Consider the following 25,337-nt stretch of genomic DNA (forward strand, 5'->3'; position numbering starts at 1 on the left):
AAAAAAAAAAATTTTTTTACTGTCAAATCAAATGAATTGAAGATGATTAAAAGAAAGAAATTAACAAGAGTGAATGACAAGCAAAAAAAAAAAAAAGTGCAGATGGCAGACGTACTGTTAGAAGGGTAAAATGCTAAGTTCAAGTAAATATGTCTGTCAGTAAAGTAGATCAAAATGCGCTAAAGGTGAATTAGGTAAGTAAGCTTCCCCTGATAAAAAAAAAATAAAAAAAAAAGATAAGTAAGCTTCCCACCAGATTATGAATTCAGTACGAGGTGCATAGATACAAATGAGGTCACTGTCACTCTCTGCGTGCATTGCTCCAGTACAAACGCACACATACCATTCCATACCATAACCATACCACCTGCCATCTGCTGCCAAACCAACCCAACCCAATCCAACCAGCCTTGTTTCTTACGCCGCAGCCGCAGCCGACCCTCCCATCACCGTTTATGATAAATATATGATATCAATAAAAGCCTCCACTACAAAAAGCCTCCAATAATTGACTTACTTATGGACTCAAACCAAAACTATAATGGACTAATATGTATCGCATGAGGAGGTTCAGCTCACCTGTAGAATTTGATATCAATAAAAGGTACGATTATGAGCATCCAGGAAAGTAGGGAATTTTCTATGGTGCTCGATGTTTTTTTAAAGTTAGATTCTGATTACTTTTCAACATCCAACATCTAAAGGTTGAAATACTCCGAAGCACCATAGATTTTCAGGGGATTTGACAATTTACAGTCAGAAACCTTCTCACTCACTGAATGAGTGAATGAAGAGTTTGGATTTTTGTTGTGGCAATGAAAACTATTTCCCTGCTTACAAATTTGCAAACAGACTGTAAAAGTCCCAAACCCTTTCAAGTTATGACTACGAAAAAGTGGGCAAATTCTTAATCCAGTCAATATGATCATCATGAGAAAAAGAAGAACACAGAAGATGTCTTACTAACTTGTATCCAAACATTTTGTGCATAATGCAATGACAAAAAAGGTGAAGTGCTTCTTAGTTTATGTCCCTAATGATCCTTGCTTTACGCCGTGAACAAACAGAACAGACACAAAACCTTCCCGTGTTGTTAAAAAAGGAAACGACCAGTGACACCGTTATAAACGGTAAAGGCTGGTTTTCATTAATTGAACTTAGACATGGCTACTTAGTCAAAAGGCTTGTAATTCATATCTATCTACCATCCAAGAAGGCAAGAACACTCTCAACTCATCAGTCTTCGTAAGCAATTAGACTACCAAAGGTTGCATTAGGAACCGTGGCAATGACCACACACATAACATAACCAAATTTAATCATAAGCCTAAAATGAATTTAGTTTAGAAGTAGAATATGTAATTCAAAGGAACATACGAATAGAAACTAAATATAAACTTTAAGCGATGCAACCTTCAAATGTGGACATTCTGGGAGCAGTGACAACATATTAAAACTCTGCGTGAATAAAATTTACAGCCTTCAAGTTCGTTAAGGCCCTCTGTAAACACGAAATTTTCCTAAAACGAAAGAGACAAGAACAACGTGCACAAAATAATATTTTGTATTTTTGATGATTTGTAGGGTTACAATCTCTTTTAATTTTGATCCTCTGATTCGATCTCCGTAAGGTGTGTATTTGTAGATGTGCGATTGATCCAAAGAGCCGTTGGGCTTGATCTAAGGATGAACGTTCTTCAAGGGCCGTAGGCTTGATCTTGAAGGTGGATTTGAGCGGATCTTCAAGGAGCCGTTGGGGCTTGATCCTGAGGATGAGCGTTTCTTCAAGAGCTGTTGAGGCTTGATCTTGAATAACGGTGATGAACAGATATTCAAGGGCTTTTGAGCTTGATCTTGAAGAACAGTGATGAACGGATCTTCAAGGGATTTTGGGCTTGATCTTGAAGATGGATGATTGTTGATCCAAGGGCGGGCTTGATCTTGGGATGAACAGTTGTGTGGATTTATTGGTGTTGTTGATCCAAAAGGGCCATTGGGGCTTGATCTTAGGATGAACAGTTGTGTAGATTTATTGATGTTGTTGATCCAAATGGCCGTTGGGGCTTGATCTTAGGATGAACAGATGATGAACGATGAACACTTTCTTCAAGGGCCGTCGAGGCTTGATCTTGAATTGGTGGAAGTTCTTTAAGAGCCTTTAGAGCTTGATCTTGAAGGAGGATTTGACGAAGAACGAAGAGGGCTTTCTTGATCCTTCGGGATTTGCTTGAGAGCTTTAGAGTTTCAAAGCTTCAAGGATTTTGGATGTGTGGGGAGTATTCTCTTCCATTTTGGGAGTAGAGAAATGTATTTGTGAATTTGTTTTGATGATACCTTGATGTAGAAGCCTATTTATAGGCTTTGAGAATGAATCACCACCACAAAATATTTTTTTTCTTTTCCAAGCACTATTGCCTAATTTCCCACTTAATACAATTTTAAACTTGAAGTGGTAATTTTATGGCCTAATTTTCCACTTAATATCATTTTAAACTTGATATGTGCATGCTTTGTCATTGCCCAAAATGAGAAGAAAACCTTGTTTTGATCTTCAATGGATTGAAATGTGTTTGCCTTGTCATTGCCCAAAATGAGAAGAAAACCTTGTTTTGATCTTCAATGGATTGAAATGTGTTTGCCTTGTCATTGCCCAAAATGAGAAGAAAAACTTGTGTAATCCTCCAAGGGTATTTCTTCTTATTTTGTTGAGTCACACACCATGTGTATAATTTGTATGACACGTGGCATATGCCATGTATGCCCTGACACGTCAAAATTTTAATGCGTTGGTGAACATTTATTTCACCGCAATTTCAATGTCTACAAATGCCCCCACTTCAAGGTGCGTCGTATACATTTGCTTGTCACGTGTAGGAGATGCGTTTTGAAGTCCCTTACTGTAGATGTCGATCCAAGGGCCATCGAGACTTGATCTTGAATTGGGCTGGAGATTTCTTCAAGGGCCGTTGAGACTTGATCTTGAATTGGGTTTGAGATTTCTTCAAGAGCCGTTGAGGCTTGATCTTGAAGGTTGAAATTGGATCACAAGGAGCTTCATGTGGTAGATGATCTTTGGCTTTGGTAGTGGATGAATTGGCACATATTTGTTTTTGCGCTTGTTGACTTTCCACAGCTTATTCTTGAACTGGATTTGATTCAAGGGTGGTGGACACTTGATCTTGAATCGGACTTGTGATTTCTTCCAGGGCCGTCGAGGCTTGATTTTGAATTTGGCTGGAAGCTTCTTCAAGGGCCGTTGAGGCTTGATTCTTGAAGGTTGACTCGAACACATGGCAAGTAGGCACGAGGGGAAGGTGATGACTTGTTGCTTTGTTCAATCTTTCTAATTCACACTTAAGCAGTTTGGTCAACGGTATGATCTTCAAGATTGATGGGCTCTTCTTCCAGTTGGTGACTTGATCTTTAAGGATTTGATTCAAGGGTGGTGAATCGGCACGTGCAGCCCACAACGCCTAGTGAGTCGACCCAAGAATTTGAGGGTCAAAACGAGTCTTCCACCCATAGTGATTGCAACCCTGATGATATGAGATACTTTTGATTTTGAAGAAGTAGCGGATGAATCGGCATGTGTTTTGTTGTGCTTGTCTCCACATGCTTCAATGTATCATTTTCCCTTGCCTTATCTATTCTTCTGGCAAAATGTGGCATCTTCTCGAGTTCCTCAGTTCAGACTCCTTCTGCTGAGTTGATTGTGCAGGCTGCATTCTTCTCTGCTTGTTTCTTCAGGCAGATGTGGCAGCTTCTTGAGTTCCTCAACTCGGACTCCTTCTGCTGAGTTGACTGTGCAGACCGCATTCTTCTCTGCTTGTTCCTTCTGCACGTTGTCTCCACATGCTGCAAGGTATCATTTTCACTTGCCTTATCTGTTCTCCAGGCAGATGTGGCAGCTTCTTTGGAAGTACAGCAGCCGTGGAAGACGAGTATTCGAGAGTAATACCATGTAAGCAACCAGGCAAAGGTTCTAGGTAGTCAATTCCTTACCCAAGTTTGAGTGGAGGTTCCAACATATTGCTTTCTTTATCCTTGTTTTTGCAGGTAAGAACAAGGACAAAGGAAATGACAGGGAGAAAACATGATATGAGATACTCTTGCTTTCTACCCTGGTGATATAAGATACTTTTGCTTTAGTGTCATTTATTTGTAGAGGTACCCCAAGGAATAAGGAACACTGAGTGACTCGAGAGGTTCCGTTGGGAAGGCATTCTCGGAGATGAAGAAAGGTTCTGTATGTCTGCCTTGCTATGGAGGGTGAAGGTGGACAGTTATAGGAAGTTCTTTAATATCTGTAGAGGTACTATTCTTTCACTCGTGTCGGCAACAAATGCGTGATTGATCAGTATAGCTTCACGTGCTTTCTTCTTTATCAGAAATCATCGACAAATTGTCTGTAATTTCCGTCAAGCTGAGTGTGCATGTGACAGGTGTTGACGAGGCTGAAAAAGACTAGCGCCTCTTCGATATCTGGGATCGGCGCTTCGATAAATTGCTCGTGATTTCCGCAAAGCTGAGTTTGCGTGTGACGGGTGCTGACGCGTCTGGAAAAGCAAGATGCCTCTCTGATTTTTGAGCTTGGCTCTTCGATTTTTGAATTGGCCTCTTTGAATTCCGAGCTCACCTCTTCGATCTCTGAAATCCCGTTGAGTGCTGATTTGTATAGAGGCACGCAGTTCGTTTCAAAGCACACTTGAATTTTCACTTGTAGAAACTCCCTTCTTGCACTTCTAAGACCTTGATTTGTCCGACCTCTTCTTTCTTCAACACCTTTGAAAATGTCTAGACCCTCCGACCGTCGTTTTGACTTGAACCTTGGTGAAGAGGCAGTCCCGCCTTCTCCAGACAACATATGGCGCCCATCCTTCATGTCCCCTACTGGTCCTCTTACCGTTGGGGATTCGATGATGAAGAATGACATGACCGCTGCGGTGGTGGCCCGGAACCTTGTCACTCCCAAAGATAACAGACTACTTTCCAAACGATCTGATGAGTTGGCTGTTAAGGATTCTCTGGCTCTCAGTGTTCAGTGTGCAGGTTCTGTGTCTAATATGGCCCAACGCCTATTTGCTCGAACCCGTCAAGTTGAATCATTGGCGGCTGAAGTGATGAGTCTCAAACAGGAGATTAGATGGCTCAAGCATGAGAATAAACAGTTGCACAGGCTCGCACATAACTATGCCACAAACATGAAGAGGAAGATTGACCAGATGCAGGAATCTGATGGTTAGATTTTACTTGATCATCAGAGGTTCGTGGGTTTGTTCCAACAGCATTTGTCTTCTTCTTCTGAGGTTGTACCGCATAATGAAGCTCCAAATGATCAACCTTCAGTGCCTCCTCCTCCTGGGGTTCCGCCGAGTGATGAGGTGCTAAACAGTCAACCTCCGGTGCCTCTTCTTCCTGGACCTTCACCGAGTGGTGAGGCTTCACACGAGCAACCTTCGTGAAGGCTCCCTCCTGTTTGTTTTTTTTTTTATTGATGTAAAATGTACATTTCTGTAAATTTTCAAAGAAATCAATAAATGAGCCTTATTTCATTCTTTGTGTGTGTGTGTGTATATTTATTTTGTGCCAAAAGCATAAAGATTTTTTTTTTTTTTTTTTTTTTTGCAGATGGTGCCTGATGTAGTTTTAGCTCATGCAGGCAATGAGCTTTGGTGTCGCCTTTTATGCTCGTGCAGACCAGGAGCGTTGGTATCGCCTTTTATGCTCGTGCGGATCAGGAGCGTTGGTGTTGCCTTTTATGCTCGTGCAGACCAGGAGCTTTGGTTGTCACCTTTTAGGCTCGTGTGGACCATGAGTGTTGGTATCGCCTTTTATGCTCATGCGGATCATGAGCGTTGATGTCGCCTTTTATGCTCATGCGGACCAGGAGTGTTGTGCCATGCAGTTTAGGCTCGTGTAGGTGAGGAGCCTCGTGTCCTACAGTTTAGGCTCATGCGGACAATGAGCTTTGGTTCGTGCAGTTTAGGCTCGTGCGAACAAGGAGCATTTGTGGTTCGTCAAGCGATCCGGGAAAGTTATTCCTCGCAATCTTCATTGCAAGGAGCCTTGATTGAGTAGTTGAAGAAGTCTTCTAAGAAGATGTCACGCATCGTGATGGGGATGGATGATCTTCGTGTCAAAGTTTCATTATCTCCAACACTTTCACATTGTTCTGGAGGTTGACAAGAGCTGCTTTGCCCCCTTTCCCATTGGTGAACTTGTGGAAGAGATGATTGTTGCCTGGAGAGGCGTTCCTCGCAATCTTTATACCAAGGAGCCTTGACCGAGTAGCTGAATAATTTTCTGAGGAAGAAAAGATCGTGCATGGTCGATCTTTGTGTAGAAATTTCCTTATCTTCAACACTTTCACATTGCTTTGGAGGTTGGCGAAAGCTGTTTTGCCCCCTTTCCGATTGGTGCACTTGTGGAGAAGACATATGCTTCTTGTGCAGTTTCTTCGAAGTGACATGAGTCCATCCTTCAACTTCACTCGGCTTGACTGGCATGGTTTTAGAGCATGCCCTCAGCGATTGAGGTGAAGATTTTGAGTTGACAGAGCCGGAAGTGACGTATTCTTCCGAGATTTTGTCTTCTTTGTCTTCTTGGGCCTCCTCTTCAGTGCGGTCCTCTTGGGTTTGTTGCCGTGAAGATTGGCCGATGTAGATGATAGTGCGCCTCCTTACCTTCAATGGTCCTTTTGTGTTGACCTCCAAAGCTGTTTGGCGCTTCATCCTTGAAGGAATCAAGCTTTGAACATCGTCTTTTCCTGCTAGACTGTCGAGCTTTTCTTCCTTTGGCGTTGTCTTCCCGTTTCTAGAAGGTTTCTTAGTTTCTTCAAGTCTGTCCGCAACCGACTGTTGCGGGGGAGATCTAGCTGTGCCGCTTTGTTTATTGGGTTTTGATAACCTTTCAAAGACAGATCTTTGCGGTGTTGGCGTCTTAAGCCTTTTGAAGACGGAAGTTTGTCTCGACCATTGATGCGATCAAGTGCCGAATTTCTAGGTTTTGAATGATTTAGCCTGTCGAAGACTGAAGTTCGAGGGGCGGGTTTAGGCTCCTCTTTTGGCCTTGTGGCTTGTGGTCTTGGCTTCCTCATTTTTTTGTAGGTCGCCGATGTCCACCCTTCCTTATTACCGGTAGATGCATCTTGGTTGCTTGCCCCCGGTGATGGTTGTGTAGGAAGTGCCGTGTGACTTGAACATTGACGGGAATGGTCATGCATGCTTTGGAGAGGCACATGATCGAGTGATCCAAACACGATAGTAGTAGTGTGTGCTACAACCGTGTCTTCGAGGTCAAGCTCGATGTTCCCTTGTTGTGCTAGCTTCAGGATGAGATCTTTCAGTACGAAGCATTTTTCCGTTGAATGACTGATGAAACGGTGGAATTTACAGTACCTTGGACTGTCAGTACGATTCATCTCTTCTGGCCGTCTACACTCAGGCAAACCAATCACCTTATTTTCCAACAAGTCTTCTAACATGGCAGCCACATCAGAGTCGGGGAATGGATAAGTCTTCTCTTCAAGCTCCTTCAAAGTGCGTTTACGCATCTCTTGATCACAAAAAGCTTCGGTTTGAATCACCTTGCCTCGTGTAGAGACTTTGACGGGAGCTGTGTTGACCGTCATTGCTTCCTTGGTGGATTTCCACGCAGCCTTCTCCACCTTTGTTTCAAGAACTTTGTCGTTCTTGTAGTCGATGATCGGTTCATTTTTCCTATGATGGGCGATGCTTAACTCCATGTCATGGGCGCGGGTGGCTAGCTCTTCGAAGGTCCGTGGTTTGATGCCTTGAAGGATGTATTGCAAACCCTATTGCATGCATTGGACGCACATCTCGATTGAAGAGGTCTCCAAGAGCCTGTCTTTGTAGTCAAGGCTTAGAGTGCGCCATCTGTTGATGTAGTCAATGACCGGCTCATCTTTCCATTGCTTCGTACTTGTGAGCTCCAGCATGTTTACAGTGCGGCGGGTGCTATAGAAGCAGTTAAGGAATTCTCTTTCCAATTGCTCCCAGTTGTTAATGGACTCATGCTCTAGGTCCGTGTACCACTCAAAGGCGTTTCCTTTCAGCGAGCGCACAAACTGCTTGGCGAGGTAGTCTCCCTCCGTCCCCGCGTTGTTGCAAGTTTCGACGAAATGTGCAACATGCTGCTTTGGGTTTCCTTTTCCATCAAACGGCATGAACTTTGGTGGTTGATATCCCCTCGACATCTTCAGGGCATCAATCTTCTTTGAATAAGGCTTTGAGTATAACCCGGAGGTGTTTGAGCTCCATTCGTACTGTGCATTGACGATGCTGGCGATCATCTCTTGCAACTGCTGGATAGAAAGAGATCCCATGAGTGTCGTTGCTTGGTCTGGCTCCGGCTTCATATCGATTTTCTCCACCTGAGGCTCATCTTCTTCGCTAGCTTCTCTCTTTAGTGGATCATCCTCTGGGTCGGGGTTCTCGCCGTCCTGTGGCTCCAGTCAGCTGACGAGTGCAGCGATTTGCAATTCTTTTTCTTCAACAATCCGTGTTAGCCTTACGATCGCTTCATTCATTTGAGCTAGCTATTCTTCAATGGAGGTAACGCCGATGGTCATGACTTGTGCAACCATCATACGCGACTCTTCAGGCATCCAGGGTGCTGATGAAGGACCCCGTTGGCCGCTTTGGGATGTCATCTGATATGCCTCAACAACATGCTTCGATGCCCCCAGCGAGGTTAGGTTGATGACGGGCTTGCATCTTTGATGCTCCACTTGCTCCCTCAGCAACATCAACTTTGAAGCGGCATGTTGATGAGCGGTTGTGGCGCTAATGGATTGTCTGTCTGTGGTAGAAGAGCTCAGGATCCTTCCCTTGGTGAGAACGACTTGTCCTTTGCTTGATGCCATTGATTTTAGAAGTGTGCTTAAATTTCTTGCACGGAGAAAGAGATGAGAGGTAGAGATTGTCCCACTGGGCGTGCCAAATTTGTAAACACGAAATTTTCCTGAAACGAAAGAGACAAGAACAACGTGCACAAAATAATATTTTGTATTTTTGATGATTTGTAGGGTTATGATCTCTTTTAATTTTGATCCTCTGATTCGATCTCCGTAAGGTGTGTATTTATAGATGTGCGATTGATCCAAAGGGTCGTTGGGCTTGATCTAAGGATGAACGTTCTTCAAGGGCCGTGGGCTTGATCTTGAAGGTGGATTTGAGCGGATCTTCAAGGAGCCGTTGGGGCTTGATCCTGAGGATGAGCGTTTCTTCAAGAGCTGTTGAGGCTTGATCTTGAATAACGGTGATGAACAGATATTCAAGGGCTTTTGAGCTTGATCTTGAAGAACAGTGATGAACGGATCTTCAAGGGATTTTGGGCTTGATCTTGAAGATTGATGATTGTTGATCCAAGGGCGGGCTTGATCTTGGGATGAACAGTTGTGTGGATTTATTGATGTTGTTGATCCAAAAAGGCCATTGGCGCTTGATCTTAGGATGAACAGTTGTGTAGATTTATTGATGTTGTTGATCCAAATGGCCGTTGGAGCTTGATCTTAGGATGAACAGATGATGAACGATGAACACTTTCTTCAAGGGCCGTCGATGCTTGATCTTGAATTGGTGGAAGTTCTTTAAGGGCATTTGGGGCTTGATCTTGATGGAGGATTTGACGAAGAACGAAGAGGGCTTTCTTGATCCTTCGGGATTTGCTTGAGAGCTTTAGAGTTTCAAAGCTTCAAGGATTTTGGATGTGTGGGGAGTATTCTCTTCTATTTTGAGAGTAGAGAAATGTATTTGTGAATTTGTTTGATGATACCTTGATGTAGAAGCCTATTTATAGGCTTTGAGAATGAATCACCACCACAAAATATTTTTTTTCTTTTCCAAGCACCATTGCCTAATTTCCCACTTAATACAATTTTAAACTTGAAGTGGTAATTTTATGGCCTAATTTTCCACTTAATATCATTTTAAACTTGATATGTGCATACTTTGTCATTGCCCAAAATGAGAAGAAAACCTTGTTTTGATCTTCAATGGATTGAAATGTGCTTGACTTGTCATTGCCCAAAATGAGAAGAAAACCTTGTTTTGATCTTCAATGGATTGAAATGTGCTTGCCTTGTCATTGCCCAAAATGAGAAGAAAAACTTGTGTAATCCTCCAAGGGTATTTCTTCTTATTTTGTTGAGTCACACACCATGTGTATAATTTGTATGACACGTGGCATATGACATGTATGCCCTGACACGTCAAAATTTTAATGCGTTGGTGAACATTTATTTCACCGCAATTTCGATGTCTACACCCTCGTGAACTGAAAACATTTTATTCAAACATCAAGCAGAGAGAGGGCAGAGAAATATAAGAAACTCCACAATTTTTTCCTCCTGCTAAGCACGACCATCCATCTGCAAGATCAGCTAACTATCAACTAAAGAACATAAAAGGACTATACATATTTTTGGAATGCAGGAGAGAAAACAGATACATTGCATCTCAACTTTAGCCTGTGACCACTAGCCATATCAGGTCTCAGTTAAAATACCTATACACCATTTTCAGCTTTACGTATAAAGAGCTAGTCCAGACTTATTTCAGTCAAAGAATATGAACTTTCCATATTAAGATTCGACTCTTGAAAACCACAAGTCTCAAGGTTCACAACCATAAAAACTGACAAACCAATGCGGAGAAATCCAAATTAAATTGCAACTAAAAGGAAGCTAAACAAATCGCCCGAGAGATGACAACAACCTTACAGCTGCCCGTTGTTTAGTAGTTTGTTTCATTTCATTTCATGTATGTGTATGCATACACTACATAATCATATGTCTGTACTTGTTCCCATTTCCTTGTTCAATTGAAACTCCCACATTACATATATGACCACTTAAAGACTACATCCAGAAAAACAAACAGGAAAAGATTGACATCAATGACTTGAACAAGATATGTAGGGCAAGAATGAAAATCCAATTGGACCAGGATCCCGCAAATACCTACCTTGTATTCATAATATAAGGACCAATTTGATGAACAAAACAACAATCAAGATGTAGAATTTAATTTTTAGGGTTTATAAATTAGAAATGATTGCCAACAGACAAACATTTTCAGCTGTAACTGCAAACAAACAAAAACCCTAATTGATTAATTGATGTTTGTGCAGAAAATAAATTGAGAAAAGAAAAAGGTTGGATCTTGGAGACTGACCTGACCGCCAGAATTCTTTGTTCAGTGAGTAGCGGAGGTTGAAGAGACAGAATGAGAGTGGGCGTGATGAGAGGAGGAGGAGGAGGAGGAGGGGGAGGGAGCGATGAGGCGGTCGTAGACCTGCTCGCCGACGAGGTAGACGCCGAATGCAACGAGAGCGATGCCGAGGCCGGGAGTGGCGTGGCGGAGCTGATTGGAAAGCATGGGGTGCTTCCTCCACTCGTCCCTCCTCCTGAAGAACTCCCCTGTCGTCCCCAGCGCCTTGTTACTCCCACCCATTTCTTTCTCGATTGATTACTCTTTCTTGTTTCTTCTTCTGTTCTAGGCTCTCGGCTATTGGTTGAATGAGAATTTCCCTCTTGATTTTCTCGTCGTTTTTGTCATAGAGGACAAAGGGTGGGTAGGGGTGGGCTTAAAATAGTGAAATACTGGGCCTTGGTACACACCCATTAGTGATTATCAGTCTACCAACCCACCTGCCATATATAAATACACAATAATTCTGTTTCTGGCAAAGGAAAAAAGGAAATATTATGCAAGAAGCGATGAGTGGTGTTTTGTCTCCAGGTTCAGGGAATGTACAGACAGAATCCTCCTCATCTGTTTTGTTGAATAAAATAGAGAGTGGGGCTGCAGAGACAGAGGGGCACAAGGAAGGAAGGAAGGAAAGGTGAGGTCAGAGGTCTCTGTGGGTTGAGACATGGACGTCCTCAGTCTCAGTGTGTCTTCCTCAGCAGCTTTTTCAAATGATAACCTCAGAATCCCACCACTTTCAAAGTCTGCAGCAGGAGGAGGAGGCCTTAGACTTAGACTTGCAGCAGCAGCAGGCATTGGAAATGCAGGCAAAGCTCTTGTCTTTTTCATCTTATTAATAAGTTATTCAATTCAAGTTCAAACATTTCTTTTGTATGCTTAATTGCTTGATAATTAATTAATTAGCTATATGCTTGCGTGCTTCTTTTGTCTCTCAGGCAAACAATTCAGTTTCAGGCACAAGGCTAAGGCACCACCTACTCGAATTGCAACATTCACTTGTTTCTCTGCGAGAGTCAATGCAGATGTATAATCATCGTATTTCCCTTCTTTTTTTGTTCAATTATCATTTACAATTATCAGCACTTGTGTAAATGATTTTTTTTTTTTTTTTTGATGATGCAGAAACCAGAGTCTAGACTAATAGTGAAAGAGAAGAGCGTGTCGGTGATTCTTTTGGCTGGAGGGCAGGGCAAAAGGATGGGGGTTAGTCTTCTTGGATACCATTTTCTCACATCTGTCACATTCCCCATTTTTCATCATCAACCATTCTCCTTCTTCATCTGCATTTGCCTGCATAGTGCATATGAATGGAATAGAATCCCCATCACCTTCATCTATGGATTTTGTCGTGCATTCCAATTCCACCAGTCGATCATGTTTTTTTCCTTGTGTTTGTGCAACTAGGCCAGCATGCCAAAGCAATATCTTCCCCTTTTAGGCCAGCCAATTGCATTATACAGGTAATTGACTGACACTTTCTCAGCCAACCCACTTGGGGAAATTTTCTAATTTTTGTACACGACCTACCAAACCAACTACAATGCGTTACTAATCTGAATTAGCTGAATGTTTATCTGGTTGATTATAATGATGAACATGTACTTTCATGTTGTACCTTTAGAAGGATTTTAAAATGAATGAAGCTTTGTGCTTTAGACTTTGGATGCCAGTTTCAACTTTCTAGACACAGTTACTTTGTTGTGACGGAAACCTGACCTGTTTGTGTCTATACTTCTAGTTGCAATAATTCTTTTCAGACTCCCTCGTGTAGGTTTTTTATTCACGTCTCAGGGAAATATTAATTGACTTTCTACTCTCTTATTTTTCCGGGGGATACAAATCGTATGCTCATCTGATTGTTATTTCTGACTCCATGCAGCTTCTACACTTTCTCCCAAATTATTGAAGTAAAGGAGATAATTGTAGTTTGTGATCCCTCCTATAAGGATGTTTTTGAAGGTTAATCCTCGCTCTCTTGCCCCCCTTGTAAATACATTACCTCTTGGCTTGGATGTGTTTTATACACTGGGTGTAGTGATGCACGAGACATTTGAACTAATTTAGTTGGTCATGTATTGTTCTCAGACGCCAAACCTAAGATCCAGAAGGAACTTAAATTCACACTACCAGGGAAGGAAAGACAAGATTCTGTTTACAGTGGACTCCAGGTACACAGAGATTCTTTCTTTTCCTTTGTAAATCAAGAATAAAAAAAAAAAAAAAAGTCTCCTTAATCATAAAGAAGTCTCTTTTATTTTGTAAAGCTCTTGGCTCTGCTTTATCTTAAACCTGCTTTATCCCAATGTCTGTTGCATCAGCTTACTTGATATATGAAACTGAGAAGGCTGTCTATTGTTCTTTCCGGGACCATGCTTCTATTGTGAAACTTTGGTTCAATCCTTGAAGTTTGTTGAAGGTTTTCTTCTCATGAGGATTGCAACAATATCCACTTTAATCCCTAAGCCTCAGTGTTAGAAATGTGAGATTAATATGGGTAGCCCCAAGCCTGAATTTAACTTTTTCAGGCTTTGAAATTCTTCTTCAAGACGAACCAAAAAAATTCTTGTATGTAACAAAACTCTCCGGAGTGATAGTGCCATTGGACCAAATCTCTGGAGTGATAGTGCCATTGGACCTATTCTCAATTTTTTAGTTTGAAGTTTGTTCGTCGTTTTTGTGAACAGATATTTGTACTCGTCTTGCACATTGTAGCCGACCGGTAACGAGATAAAAGTCAATGATTTCTTCTTATTGATATTTGAAATCTCATTGATATCTACAGATGATTTGGTTTTTATTTGTTATTCTTAAATGTGATATATAACGATTATTGGGAAGCATAAACTAATCTGCTTATCATAGTATACAACTTTGTGGACAGGCAATTGATTTGACATCTGAGCTTGTTTGTATTCATGATTCTGCTAGACCTCTGGTATCATCAGGAGATGTAGAGAAGGTTTGAGATGCAGATTTCTTTCCCTGCCCACATCTAGTGCATCGGCTTTTATTGTCTCTTACAATATGTACTTAATAGAACACCTCTCATCGTCATTAGGTAGTGTACTATGTTCTTATACGTTCCTTTTGGATTATGGTTTAGGCAGGTATACTATAGACCAGTGCTACCAATTGAGTTCAATATGGAAAAGAACGCATATGAAATATGTCGCACTTGGGAATCCAGAAATGTGTTTCACCAAGAGTATATCGTTTGGTCTAGAGCAGTGCTACTTATTGAAATACATCAGTGTCTGAAACTAAATAGTTCGTCATGGTTGGCTGTTTCCTTACACATTCTGAGTGTTGGTGTCAATATGTCCAGTCATAGTTGGTCTCTCTCTCAAAAATAAATAAAGAAGAACAAAAGAAATGGAAATTTTTTATGTGGGTTCTAGTTGCTAGATTTAGGCATTTATATATAGGGTAAAACATTTAAATTATGCACGGTTGTTTATCTGTTTGTATTCTTAAGTTGGACGCTTCCGGTAGCTATTTAAGAATGATCAGAGTTGGAACTGTATGCTTTTAGGTTCTCAAAGATGGTTGCTTAAATGGTGCAGCTGTACTTGGTGTTCCAGTAAAAGCTACAATCAAAGAGGTACTACCTTCAGTTTAGTAATATTTATGCTAAAGCTGTGTCCGTTTAGTATCTCCTTGGTTTCTTTTCATTGAAACTCATTCAATAGGTATCTTGAAGCTCCTAGTTTTCACACTTTCCTGTAGTTTAGTTGCATCAAAGGATATTATGCTTTGTTTTTCTCAGTAGTTCAATTCCACACTTGACACATGACATAGAACTTACAGAAGATTCTTTCAAATAGGGGTAGTTTTCTGTTCCCATCTTCTCTCACAATGTTACGATGTTCCACTCTTCGGTGGTGGATCACCATTACTTGACTTTGAAATTGTCTTCCTTGACTCTAGGATGGCCATTACTTCATGACCACAGAAATAATATTGTCTAAAATTCAGAAAGCGCACATTGGAAGTGTATGGAATTGCAATCTTAATTCGGGGTAGCAGAACCTTTTGTTTTATTGTTGCTTTCCAGTCTAACCACACGTTGCTAGACCAACTAGCAATTCGCCCTGTCAATGCTCCAGTGTCCAAATAACAAGACTTCCGTCCATGAAACTACTTTTGTCAAAGGATTTTTTTTTGTTTTTTTTTTTGTACTTTTGTCTATGGATTAGTTTGATCCAAAACTTGATAAGCTTATCCGTGTGCTTTATTTTTCTTTTCCATTTTTATATGCAGGCAAACAGTGAATCTTATGTAGTCAAAACCCTTGACAGGAGAACACTTTGGGAAATGCAGACACCCCAGGTTTGCTGCTTAACTTATATCTCTTAGTTGATCAGTTAAAGACATTTTAACTTTGAATGCCGATCAATTCCTGCAGGTCATCAAAACTCAGTTGCTTAAAGAGGGTTTTGAGCTTGTCAATAGGTACTAACTAATTCATGCTGCACAATTTAGTTGTATAATGATTGTTAAAAAATGCATAACTACTGTACGAGTCCATGTTGATGAATGTCGAGGCACTGAGTAGACCAAAGCGTTTCCTTGAGAGGCTGATTCTTGTTATGTATTTTTGTTGAGAGAATCAATCCCACATCAGGAGAAAGAAGGGACCTGCATATTCTTATAAATGATTGAGCCTCAACTTTCATCAATATTGCGAATTGGTTTTATGGTGAAACCTCAACTTTCATCAATTTTCAATTTTCAACTTTCTTCAATTTTCCAGTGAATGGGAAACGTACGAGTGAAACATAATATTTTGTTGGTCATCTATAGGTTTCTCTATCGTTTACTTTTTTCATGTGGGCTCGTAATTGTAATTATATCTGTTGTTTGATCTTAAATATTATTGGTATACAAATTCTGAACATATTGTACTTTCCACAGGGAAGGCCTTGAAGTGACGGACGACGTGTCTATTGTGGAGCACCTTCAGCATCCGGTGTACATCACCGAAGGATCTTATACCAACATTAAGGTAGTGAAACATCCTAACTGAAGCTTGATTCTTTACTATAAACCAATATTAAGCAGTCCAGTGCCAGTCTCTGACGTAAACGTTTCTCAGTGTATTTGGAAATTCAATCTCTATAACGTAACACATAATATCAAAGGATGTGATTCATTAAATTACAAACAATGTGGTGGTGTTTTGCAGGTGACAACGCCGGATGATTTATTACTCGCGGAAAGAATGTTAAGTATGAGCTCGGGAAAGTCTTCTTCTGAATAGCCGTCTCTCTGTATGCTGATTTTGTGCCAGTGCTTGTATTTTCGTTCTTCTTTCCTTTGTGTAGACGAAACTAAAGCCGAAAAATCATTTAAATCCAAATTTTTTTATTAAAGGGGATGTGATTTTGTGCAAGTGCTTGTAGTTTTGTGGTTGTTCTAATAGAAATTATCATATTTATATGAGTTGAAATTAATTGTGTAGAAATTGTGAGAAGATACTGTGATTAATGGAGACTAAGGAGCTTGTCATGTTTCACCTGAACATGCTTTTGAGTGTGTGATTCCTGATTAGAAGCTGAATATCATTCGTAATTAAACCAAAACTGAACTTGAAAATAACTGTGTGGTAAGGGACCTCTGCATCAGAGATTGAATCTCTTTTTGTTTGAGATTAATTTAGAGTAAATTATTACTAATATAAAATAAAAATAAAAGTCCTAACCAAACAAAATAAAGATAACTAAATAGTTTTCGGTTACAAAAAAATAAAATATTTGACAATTATTTTATCCACCATCAATTATTAATTTGATCATTTCATGACAAATCTCTGTTGATAAGGAGAAAATGACAAAAATATCCTTAATTCTTGTCATTTTGATTCTCATTTAATATCAAATTTTCACAGAATAATCAAAATAATTGTTGATGACAAACTCAAAACCAACTCTATCGATTTTAAATATCAAAAACTAAAGTGAAGAGTTAGGCTAATTTGAGAGACCATTTTGACTAAAAAGCTAACCTAATATGTATTCTAACAAGGTTGAATCAATTGAGCAAGATTTCGCAGCCATGTTGTTACATTGAAGGCCAAGTTAATAAAATGAAATTCCAATCACGTATCCAATACATTTTTGAATGAACGGCTGTCGGGATTTACATGTTTAAGATGAAACCATCATATCTCAAGGTTTACTTGCACCATCCCAAGCACAACATTCAGACGCAAAAGCAATGAACCTGAAGAACCTCGGAAAACCTACCTGAGCTCATCAAGGCTGGAAAATCAGTTAACATGAATGATACCAATTCAAGGTTTTACCATTTTTATTTGTATTCAGACCACGTGAAAATTGAATGGAGATGCATAACGCGGCTTTACCGCAAAGCTTTACATCATCTGTTTTACTTCTCTTTCTCACATCCTCAGAAGAATGCCTCGCTCAAGCACTACTGGAGCACAGAAATTACACGAGGAAAAAAAATATGTAACCAGCCAAATGAGCAGCTGCACAGCCACCACTCCCGACGTCCAACTACAGATTTCATTTTCACCTTGTATTATGTTTGCTCTCTGTTTTCCTTGACTTCTTCCCACACTCCCCAAACAATGAATACCGTCTGCCTTTGCATGCCTGAACAGCCGTCCCCCCTTTTATCTGTTTACATAGACACATAAATATGCAGGGAGGTTCTTTTCAGGTCAAACAGGGTTTCCAGAATCAAATCACAAATATCTAAAGAAAATTGTAATAACAGCCTACCTTTCCTCTTTTACGAGGTTTAGTCTTATAACAATGGAAAAATCCACTACAACCTCCTCCTTTACCTGATCCCGATTCATCACCCCTAAACAAATACCAAGAATGAGAATGTGGTATACATTATTTATAAATGCAGACATCAAAATTTGAACAAAAGAAAAGAATACCACTACATGAAATAATGCATTTCAATAGGCAGATTAAAAAGACAATTAAAATATATAGAAGAGCAACAAAAGTGATATCCATTGAAATTGCAGTTCCCCTGTTTACTGAATGAAAATAGAGCATCAAATTGAGATTCTGTTTTCTAATCCAATTTGGTGCCCAAGGAAGAATTTCAGCATTCAGTCAATTCAATGTGTTCAATGCCATTTCTTCCTAGTGGAAATTCCATATAACAATGTAAAAGCCAGCGTCTGCAGTTTAAGCTAATTTAGCGCCCGTATCCTAAATTATTACGACATCAGTAGCTACTGTGTTCCATGATCACTCGAATATGCATTGTTCTATGATCACCAGAATATGTAGTATTTATATCTTAGAATACTTATCAATGCGGATGCAAGCTAAGCTTTCACTAAATTCAAGCAGCATATTTTGTTCACCATATACCTGTAACTATTGGTTTTTTCAGTCAAGTAGGGAGCAGAAAAGAGCTTAATCAAAATACTCCAGTAAAAAGTAAAAAGAAGTAAAATACTCACTGGTTATCTTTGTTGGAATTTCCCACAAAGTTACTATCATGTAGTAAACTTGGGGACATAGGATAACGGTCAACCCTTCTACCTAACGGGTCCTTCGGGATGTCCCTTCCACTATTAACCTTCAAAATTTTGACTTCAGGGTTTAATCCATCTTCCCCATGCTGAGAGGACAACCTCATTGAATTCAATGACTCCATCTGATCTTCGTAATAAGTGCCATCCTGCGGCAGGACCTGATTCTTCTCAGGTTTCAAATGACTCAAAGAACCAGGAGTGCCTTTCTCTGCCACCTGTAGCCATGCAGTCTCTAACCTTTGGTCGCGAATAATGGATTCTATCCTTTGCATTGGAATCTCCTGTCTGCTCTCTCTTGTAACACTTGCTTGGCCATTGCCTTCGGCGATCACGTCTGATGAATCAGAAGTGGACTTGTGGGTCTCATCAAGAAACAAAGAGCAATTTGAGTAACCATCTGTGGCATTTGATCCGACTCTTTTCCTTTCCCTAAGAATTGCCGCCACGGTTCCTGGTAAGTGAACTGGACTTGGACCATTTAGAGAAGCCTCTCCACCTGGCAAGTGAACAATTCTAACCTCTACATTGCGTCTGAGAACCACTTCCATTGAATTAGTGATACTGCTCACAAACCTTTCTACCCTAGATTTGATACTTCCATCTTCAAATGTGACATAAGCAACCAGAACACCTGAACAAAACAAAAAAATCCGTTTAAACAAGGAAAGAAAGGGAAAAGAAAATATACATTTATAGAGAAAGCACACGCAAGGCTTCTTGTTGTGAAGGACTTGTAAACAAGGAAAGAAAGGGAAAAGAACATATACATTTAAAGAGAAACACACGCAAGGCTTCTTGTTGTGAAGGACTTGTTGAGCTTAACTATCAAAACCTAGCCAATTATATAATACTTTTTGTAATGCTCAGACTACTATATTCTTTCTTTTATATTCCCCCAACACCTAGTTATTAACAAAGCTCAGAGTTAATTGTCAACTAGCCCACCATTGTCCTAACATTTCTGCCATTAGTTTAAACCTATATATTAAAATGGGGTATTTCGGGGCAAAACTGGTAGTTTTTCCATCAACCAATCTTAACTGAAACATGCACAATCAGCATACGCTCCATAAGTTCATCATGTGGGGCAGGTCTCAAAAATTGATTATGTTTGGCTCGTAAACTAGGACCTGAAATCAGCTTCACATCAGTATCTTGTATCAAGTGCAAGCATGAGATCCTATGTTTGTTCACTGTGAACTTCAGTGAACAAACTGAATGGGAATTATGGGAAAGTGAAATGGTATGACCACCTGACTTGTATTCTTCTTCCTCCCCCATAACTTCCCCCCATTTCATTTTATGTAAATAAAACAAGTACATCCTGCTCTAGCACGAAGCAATACACCAGTGTCACAGTAAAATTATGTACAAATAACCATCGGTTCCACAAGAATGCTATTTAGACACCACAACCAACATCTTTGCATTATGTATACGCACAGTTTCCCCAATTGACACAAAATCACAGCAGAAACTTCCATAGAAAGGTCCATATCATTTAGTGCATTGTATTTTAAAAAGCAAAGATGAATGAAGTGTATAAAGAGATTAAGAGATTACCTTCAGCTTCAGATATAGACACTAGTTTTCCGTGAGAGTGTAGTAGTTGCCTCAGTGTCTTTGAATGGCATCTCTCAATACACTGTGCCCAGACATCCTCCAACTTCTCAGAGTTAGCACATCTGAGGATTGCATTTCCAGCTGTAACATCATCATGCAAGGGAGTTGAGGCACCACTGTCCGTGAAATGGCCATGCAAGGGCTTGGCATTGTTATTTCGCGACAATGAATCTCCCTGATGGTTGGAATTTCCATTTAGTGCTTTTTGAACAGAAGCATGGGAAATTGATTTATGAAGCATATATTGGGCATTCGACTTCTGTTTGTAGGTGGCAGCTTCTCTTGAAGCACTGGACGAATCATCCTCAGTAGTCTTACTGCTGTGCCTCCTGCTGCATGAGCGAGTAAGGTCTGGAGAAGGCACTGAACCAAGCTGTAATAGAGTCGCTGTAAACCATGTTGAGCGCTCACTTGAAACCCTAAGCTGTTTTTCAGCCTCTGAAAGAATCTTCAAAGCATGTTTTAGTCTCTCCAGTTCTGCTTCGGCCACTGAAGTATGGAAGCCAACCATAATTAGAATAACTAAAATTAAACATAAAATTACAAGAGTTTTACTGTACAAAATATACAGTTTCATATAACGCAACAACAATTCATTCAAAATAATAAACGGTCAGTGGAGATTTTTTATGTGACTCCAGGATTGATAATGTTATTGTTTTCTACAAAGTATACTAGCTAGTATTAGTCTACATAGATAAGAATTTTTCAAAATAAAACTTCAAGAGAACTTAAAGTGTTCCTATAGATGAAACACCATCCGGACATGCACTAACAGCACCATACATCTACGAAAAACTTGGTTATGGTGAGGAGATGGCCATCCAATCAATCCTTAAATATATTTTAAGAAAACAGATAGATCATGGCACCAACCACATATAGGGAAGTTGTGAGTTGCTTGAATCCATTTTTATTTTAGTTTTTATAAAGAAACGATTGTCATGAAGAAGAAAAAACCAGAAAATACAGAAAGGGTGGACAAGCAGACCTAATTTGTGTTATCTAGCTAACTGTGGTACTATCTCCACATCACACTCCAACTGGTTCAATAGTACAAACAACTTTATAGGCATTGAAAACTAAGGGGATGCACTCACAATTGCGGTCACCAAAGAATGAATCATGTTTGATATCATTGATATTGTAGGTTCCAGCAATGATGTCCATGATTAGGCTGGCCAACTGAGACATCAAAACCATGGGATCTACCCCGGAGTCCATCAACTCTCTGGCCCTTTTCACTGTTTCTGCAGTGTCTGATGACATTGCTAATTCCAAAAGTTCCAGTAGCTTTTCATCAGAAACAACTCCCACCTGTAGAACACAAAGCACTAGATTAATGAATTTTAGAAAAGTTGAATTTAAGTTTGTAAACAGTAAATTCAGCTATTTGGATATTCCCAGTAGCTATCCATCTTTTATCTTCTTTTAATAAGCGGGATAAATCGCTAGTAACATGGTGAACGTAAATTGAAGTAGACCATGTCAAGAAGCCATTTGTTGAGCAAACTCACAAGTTCATTCACGAGGGATGTTGAAATTCTTTTCCCCAGCAAACTCAACTGATCCAGCATAGTTTCAGCATCGCGAAGTGAACCATCCGCATTCAAAGCAATTAATTCTAGTGCATCTGATTCAACATCCAGGTTTTCTTCAACAGATATTTTCCTTAACCTGGCCACAATGTCACTCTCTTTAATTTTGTTAAAGAGGTATTTCTGACACCGAGATTGTATTGTACGGGGAACATTCTCCAAATCAGTTGTTATAAATATGAAGACAACTCTCTGTGGCGGTTCTTCCAGATATTTGAGAAATGCCAGCCACGTCTTAGAAGGTAACAAGTGACACTCATCAATCACAAAAACCTTGTACCTCGAGGATGCTGATGGGGGTGCTGCTGATAGAGTTTTCAATAGGTATCTAACTTTGTCAATTCCTTTCTTATTGGTGCCATCAACTTCCATTAGATCCTTGTTCTTACCGGACATAAAATCAGAGCACTCCCTGCAAAAGCCACATGGCTTATTTTCATCAGGAGATAGGCAATTCAAAGAAGCAGTGAAAATCCTGGCTGCTGATGTTTTTCCAGTTCCACGGGGCCCCTGGAAAAGATAAACAGGGGCAATCCGACCCCTTGCAATAGCATTTATGAGTGATTGCACCACAATATTTTGCCCAATCAACTCACCAAAGAACATTGGCTTGTACTTCTGGCTAAAACTCCTAATATTTTCTGGTGAGCCTTCCTCTTCTCCATCTCCATTCACAGCTACAATCTCCAACCCTTCTTGACTTCGGCAGCTTGACGACCACCTCCTTCCATCTAATCGACTCAGAGCCTCCAAATCAAGTTCCCCAAAGTTTGTGGAAAGCTCGTCATCACTTCTCCCAGTTCCTATGGATGATCCTCCCCTACCATCACCACTATTGGTAAGCAATGGGAGGACGCCCTGAGCACTTCTAGAAGCAATTCTCTGCTTATTGGAACCTGATGATGATCGACGTTGTCTAGGGTAAATATTTTGACTTCCACAAAATATGATACTTCCTTTCCTCCTCAAAGTATCAGAAAGCGATGGGGAGCAGCAGCTTCCATACATGCCCTTGTGTTTGGGTGTCCTTTTCGACCAATAACAAGGAATCCCACATCCCTGGCGGCCGGGAAATTCCAAGTGGTCATCAACCTCATCATCCCCATCATTCATGGAAGTTGTAGTGCCATCCCAAGATCCAACAGTGCTAGGATTGCGAACACCGGCGTACCTGTTATAAGAACTAGTTGACAATGCAGGGGTGCTATAAGAATAGGAAGAGTCCTCTCTTGGAATACTATTATCTCTCCTAAACTTAGAGGAGGAGTGAGGCCAATTCTTGTGCTTAAGTTTGGATAGCAATAATGGGGAAGCCCCTGAAATTGGCCTAAGATCCTCCGAGTTGCAGTAGTCTTCGGTGTCATCAGATTGGTCGACCAAGTCACGGCGGGCGGATGATCTTGGGTGACCGTCCACGACTAGTTTTCTGTTCCTACCAAGAAATAACTCTTTCTTCTGATATTTGGATAAAAGGTCGGAGTGGGCATCGGTTTTCTTACTTGTTTTGTTCGTGTTTTTGCGAGGAGGCAAAAGGTGTGCATATCTACGCCGGAGCATGGTGGATGAGGAGCGGCTGTGAGTCTGAGTGTCACTCCTTGAATCTCCTCCAGCTCCTCCTCCTCCTCTTCCGGTACGCGCATCACTCAAGCTATCGTCAACACTCAACTCTGCAACTGAAGAAGAAGCATCAATGCCATCTTCAATAACGTCAATGCCGTCATCATCATTGTAATCTTCATCGTCATCTTCATCGTCGTTGTAGTCATCGTTTCTGGAGGAGGATTTGGAGTTCTTCCAGTTGTGCAAGAAGACCCTCCTGTCGCTGCCATTTCTATTACTCCCAATGCTGTTGTTGTTGTTCCAAGTGGAAGTGGTAGTTGTTTTAGTAGTAGTGATTGCTGCTTGGGCAGCTGCCGCCACCGCCGCAGATCTAGAGGAGGAGGAGGCGAGCGGAGAGCGCCAGGAGGAAGTGGTGCCGGGATCACGAAGAACGCGGGCGGCTTTTCGAATCTGAGTGAGCTCCCTTTTCAAGTGAAGTTGGCTTGGATCAGAGACCCCGACTGCTGCTGCTGCTGCTGATGACGACATTTTCATATATAGATATAGATATAGATATACATATATGTTATATATGAATGAATCGAATTCAAATTGAAGTAAAAGGCTTTGATTTTAAGTTGAAAATGAAAAGAAAAACATTTGAGATGATCATCAGAAGCAAGAAGAAGAAACCCACATCCCAATCTTACAGAGCACAAAGAAGCTTCATTTACCCCGCGGAGGCCGGGAAAAACGGCTATGAAGATCCTCCGAAAGTCCAGAAGGGTGGTAGTGGAAAGGTGAATGGGGTTTTGGGAAATTGCAGAACGTTGGGGCGGCGGTGGTAGACAGGTGAAGAAAATGGGGATTTGCAGAAGGGTGGAGGAACTGGAGATGCAGATCTGTTTAAGAGAAGAAGCAAGAATGAATGACCGGTTCAGATCTGACAGATTTATTTCATTCAACACTCAAATCTTCAAGGAATGCAATTTTGTAAATAATACAGTAAATAGCTCTCCTCTCCTCTCCTCTCCTCTCCTCTCCTCTCCTCTCCTGCCTCTCTCTCTCTCTCTGCATCAAACAGTTTCTTTCTTTCTTTCTGTGTTTTTGTTTGTGTTTTATTAGGGTTTACTTGGCGCGTCAAAATGAAATAATTGAAATCTTGAATCTTTAAACCAGAAAATTAAAAAAATTAAAAAATTAAAAATCATGTGTGGCGCAACACAAGTGACAGTCTCTGTGTGAAGTTGTGAAGCGTGGGGTGAGGAGGCTCTTTTACTTATGTCTTTGTCTCTCAACTCTCCTATCAAATTATTAATTAATAATATCTAAACGGACAAATAAAATGAAAATTACAAAACTCCCTCCAAACACGGATGCACGGATGCTCTTCTCCCTACCTCTCCGTTATGTTGTATTGTATTGTATTGCACAAAAACATTTAAGTAGGTGTTGTCTTGTCCACAGATTACGCGGTCGGTTGTTTTTTCTTTCTTTAATTTCAAACATCTTACACAGTTCTACTACACCATATCCATATCAAGAAACTTCTTTGCACAAATCTTGCATTTTCCATTACTCGCATGAGATCTATGTATTTATTACTTTAACACGTCATCTTAATAAAGAAATATGAGCGACGATACTTAAGTTATAAATTTTTATAATGTTCATTTTCTATTTACATGCATATATTTTATCACCGTTGATAAATCCATATTTTTTAAATTTAAAAAAAAAAAGTTACATAGTCAGTTCTTTCTTTTTTAAGTTCAAAGATCTTTCACAATTCACTACTATATCCATATTAAGAAACTT

At 40.3% G+C, this 25,337-nt stretch overlaps 4 protein-coding genes across 7 annotated transcripts; 1 reads left to right on the plus strand and 3 right to left on the minus strand.

Moving 5' to 3' along the window:
* Window positions 1-1,420: 1,420 nt before the first annotated feature.
* Window positions 1,421-10,001, minus strand: LOC126633451 (uncharacterized). The gene is made up of 2 exons (XM_050304063.1): window positions 2,604-10,001; window positions 1,421-2,538 (listed from the first exon to the last, which is right to left on the minus strand). The coding sequence occupies exon 1, from the start codon at window positions 7,742-7,744 to the stop codon at window positions 6,770-6,772; it is 975 nt and encodes a 324-aa protein (XP_050160020.1). The 5' UTR covers window positions 7,745-10,001; the 3' UTR covers window positions 1,421-2,538; window positions 2,604-6,769.
* Window positions 10,002-10,130: 129 nt separating this feature from the next.
* Window positions 10,131-11,583, minus strand: LOC126633456 (NADH dehydrogenase [ubiquinone] 1 beta subcomplex subunit 3-B-like). Of its 3 annotated transcripts, XR_007627057.1 has the most exons (3): window positions 11,196-11,583; window positions 10,986-11,105; window positions 10,293-10,879 (listed from the first exon to the last, which is right to left on the minus strand). XR_007627057.1 is itself a non-coding variant. In XM_050304068.1 (2 exons), the coding sequence occupies exon 1, from the start codon at window positions 11,472-11,474 to the stop codon at window positions 11,217-11,219; it is 258 nt and encodes an 85-aa protein (XP_050160025.1). In that variant the 5' UTR covers window positions 11,475-11,575; the 3' UTR covers window positions 10,131-10,390; window positions 11,196-11,216. The 3 variants fall into 3 exon arrangements, 2 of the variants coding, with proteins under 2 accessions (XP_050160025.1, XP_050160026.1); XM_050304068.1 differs by lacking the exon at window positions 10,986-11,105 and having other exon boundaries at window positions 10,131-10,390; window positions 11,196-11,575; XM_050304069.1 differs by having other exon boundaries at window positions 10,293-11,105.
* Window positions 11,584-11,646: 63 nt separating this feature from the next.
* Window positions 11,647-16,680, plus strand: LOC126633453 (2-C-methyl-D-erythritol 4-phosphate cytidylyltransferase, chloroplastic-like). Of its 2 annotated transcripts, XM_050304064.1 has the most exons (12): window positions 11,647-12,043; window positions 12,173-12,255; window positions 12,354-12,434; window positions 12,636-12,691; window positions 13,111-13,190; window positions 13,317-13,399; window positions 14,113-14,190; window positions 14,764-14,832; window positions 15,492-15,560; window positions 15,637-15,683; window positions 16,146-16,236; window positions 16,417-16,680. In XM_050304064.1, the coding sequence occupies exons 1-12, from the start codon at window positions 11,896-11,898 to the stop codon at window positions 16,489-16,491; spliced, it is 960 nt and encodes a 319-aa protein (XP_050160021.1). In that variant the 5' UTR covers window positions 11,647-11,895; the 3' UTR covers window positions 16,492-16,680. The 2 variants fall into 2 exon arrangements, with proteins under 2 accessions (XP_050160021.1, XP_050160022.1); XM_050304065.1 differs by lacking the exon at window positions 14,113-14,190.
* An 833-nt stretch (window positions 16,681-17,513) lies between these two features.
* Window positions 17,514-24,883, minus strand: LOC126633447 (protein STICHEL). The gene is made up of 6 exons (XM_050304058.1): window positions 21,900-24,883; window positions 21,483-21,699; window positions 20,323-20,871; window positions 18,685-19,390; window positions 17,978-18,062; window positions 17,514-17,872 (listed from the first exon to the last, which is right to left on the minus strand). The coding sequence occupies exons 1-6, from the start codon at window positions 24,072-24,074 to the stop codon at window positions 17,765-17,767; spliced, it is 3,840 nt and encodes a 1,279-aa protein (XP_050160015.1). The 5' UTR covers window positions 24,075-24,883; the 3' UTR covers window positions 17,514-17,764.
* Window positions 24,884-25,337: the final 454 nt, after the last annotated feature.

The sequence above is a fragment of the Malus sylvestris genome, chromosome 8 (assembly GCF_916048215.2).
Source record: "Malus sylvestris chromosome 8, drMalSylv7.2, whole genome shotgun sequence".
Lineage (NCBI taxonomy): Eukaryota > Viridiplantae > Streptophyta > Magnoliopsida > Rosales > Rosaceae > Malus > Malus sylvestris.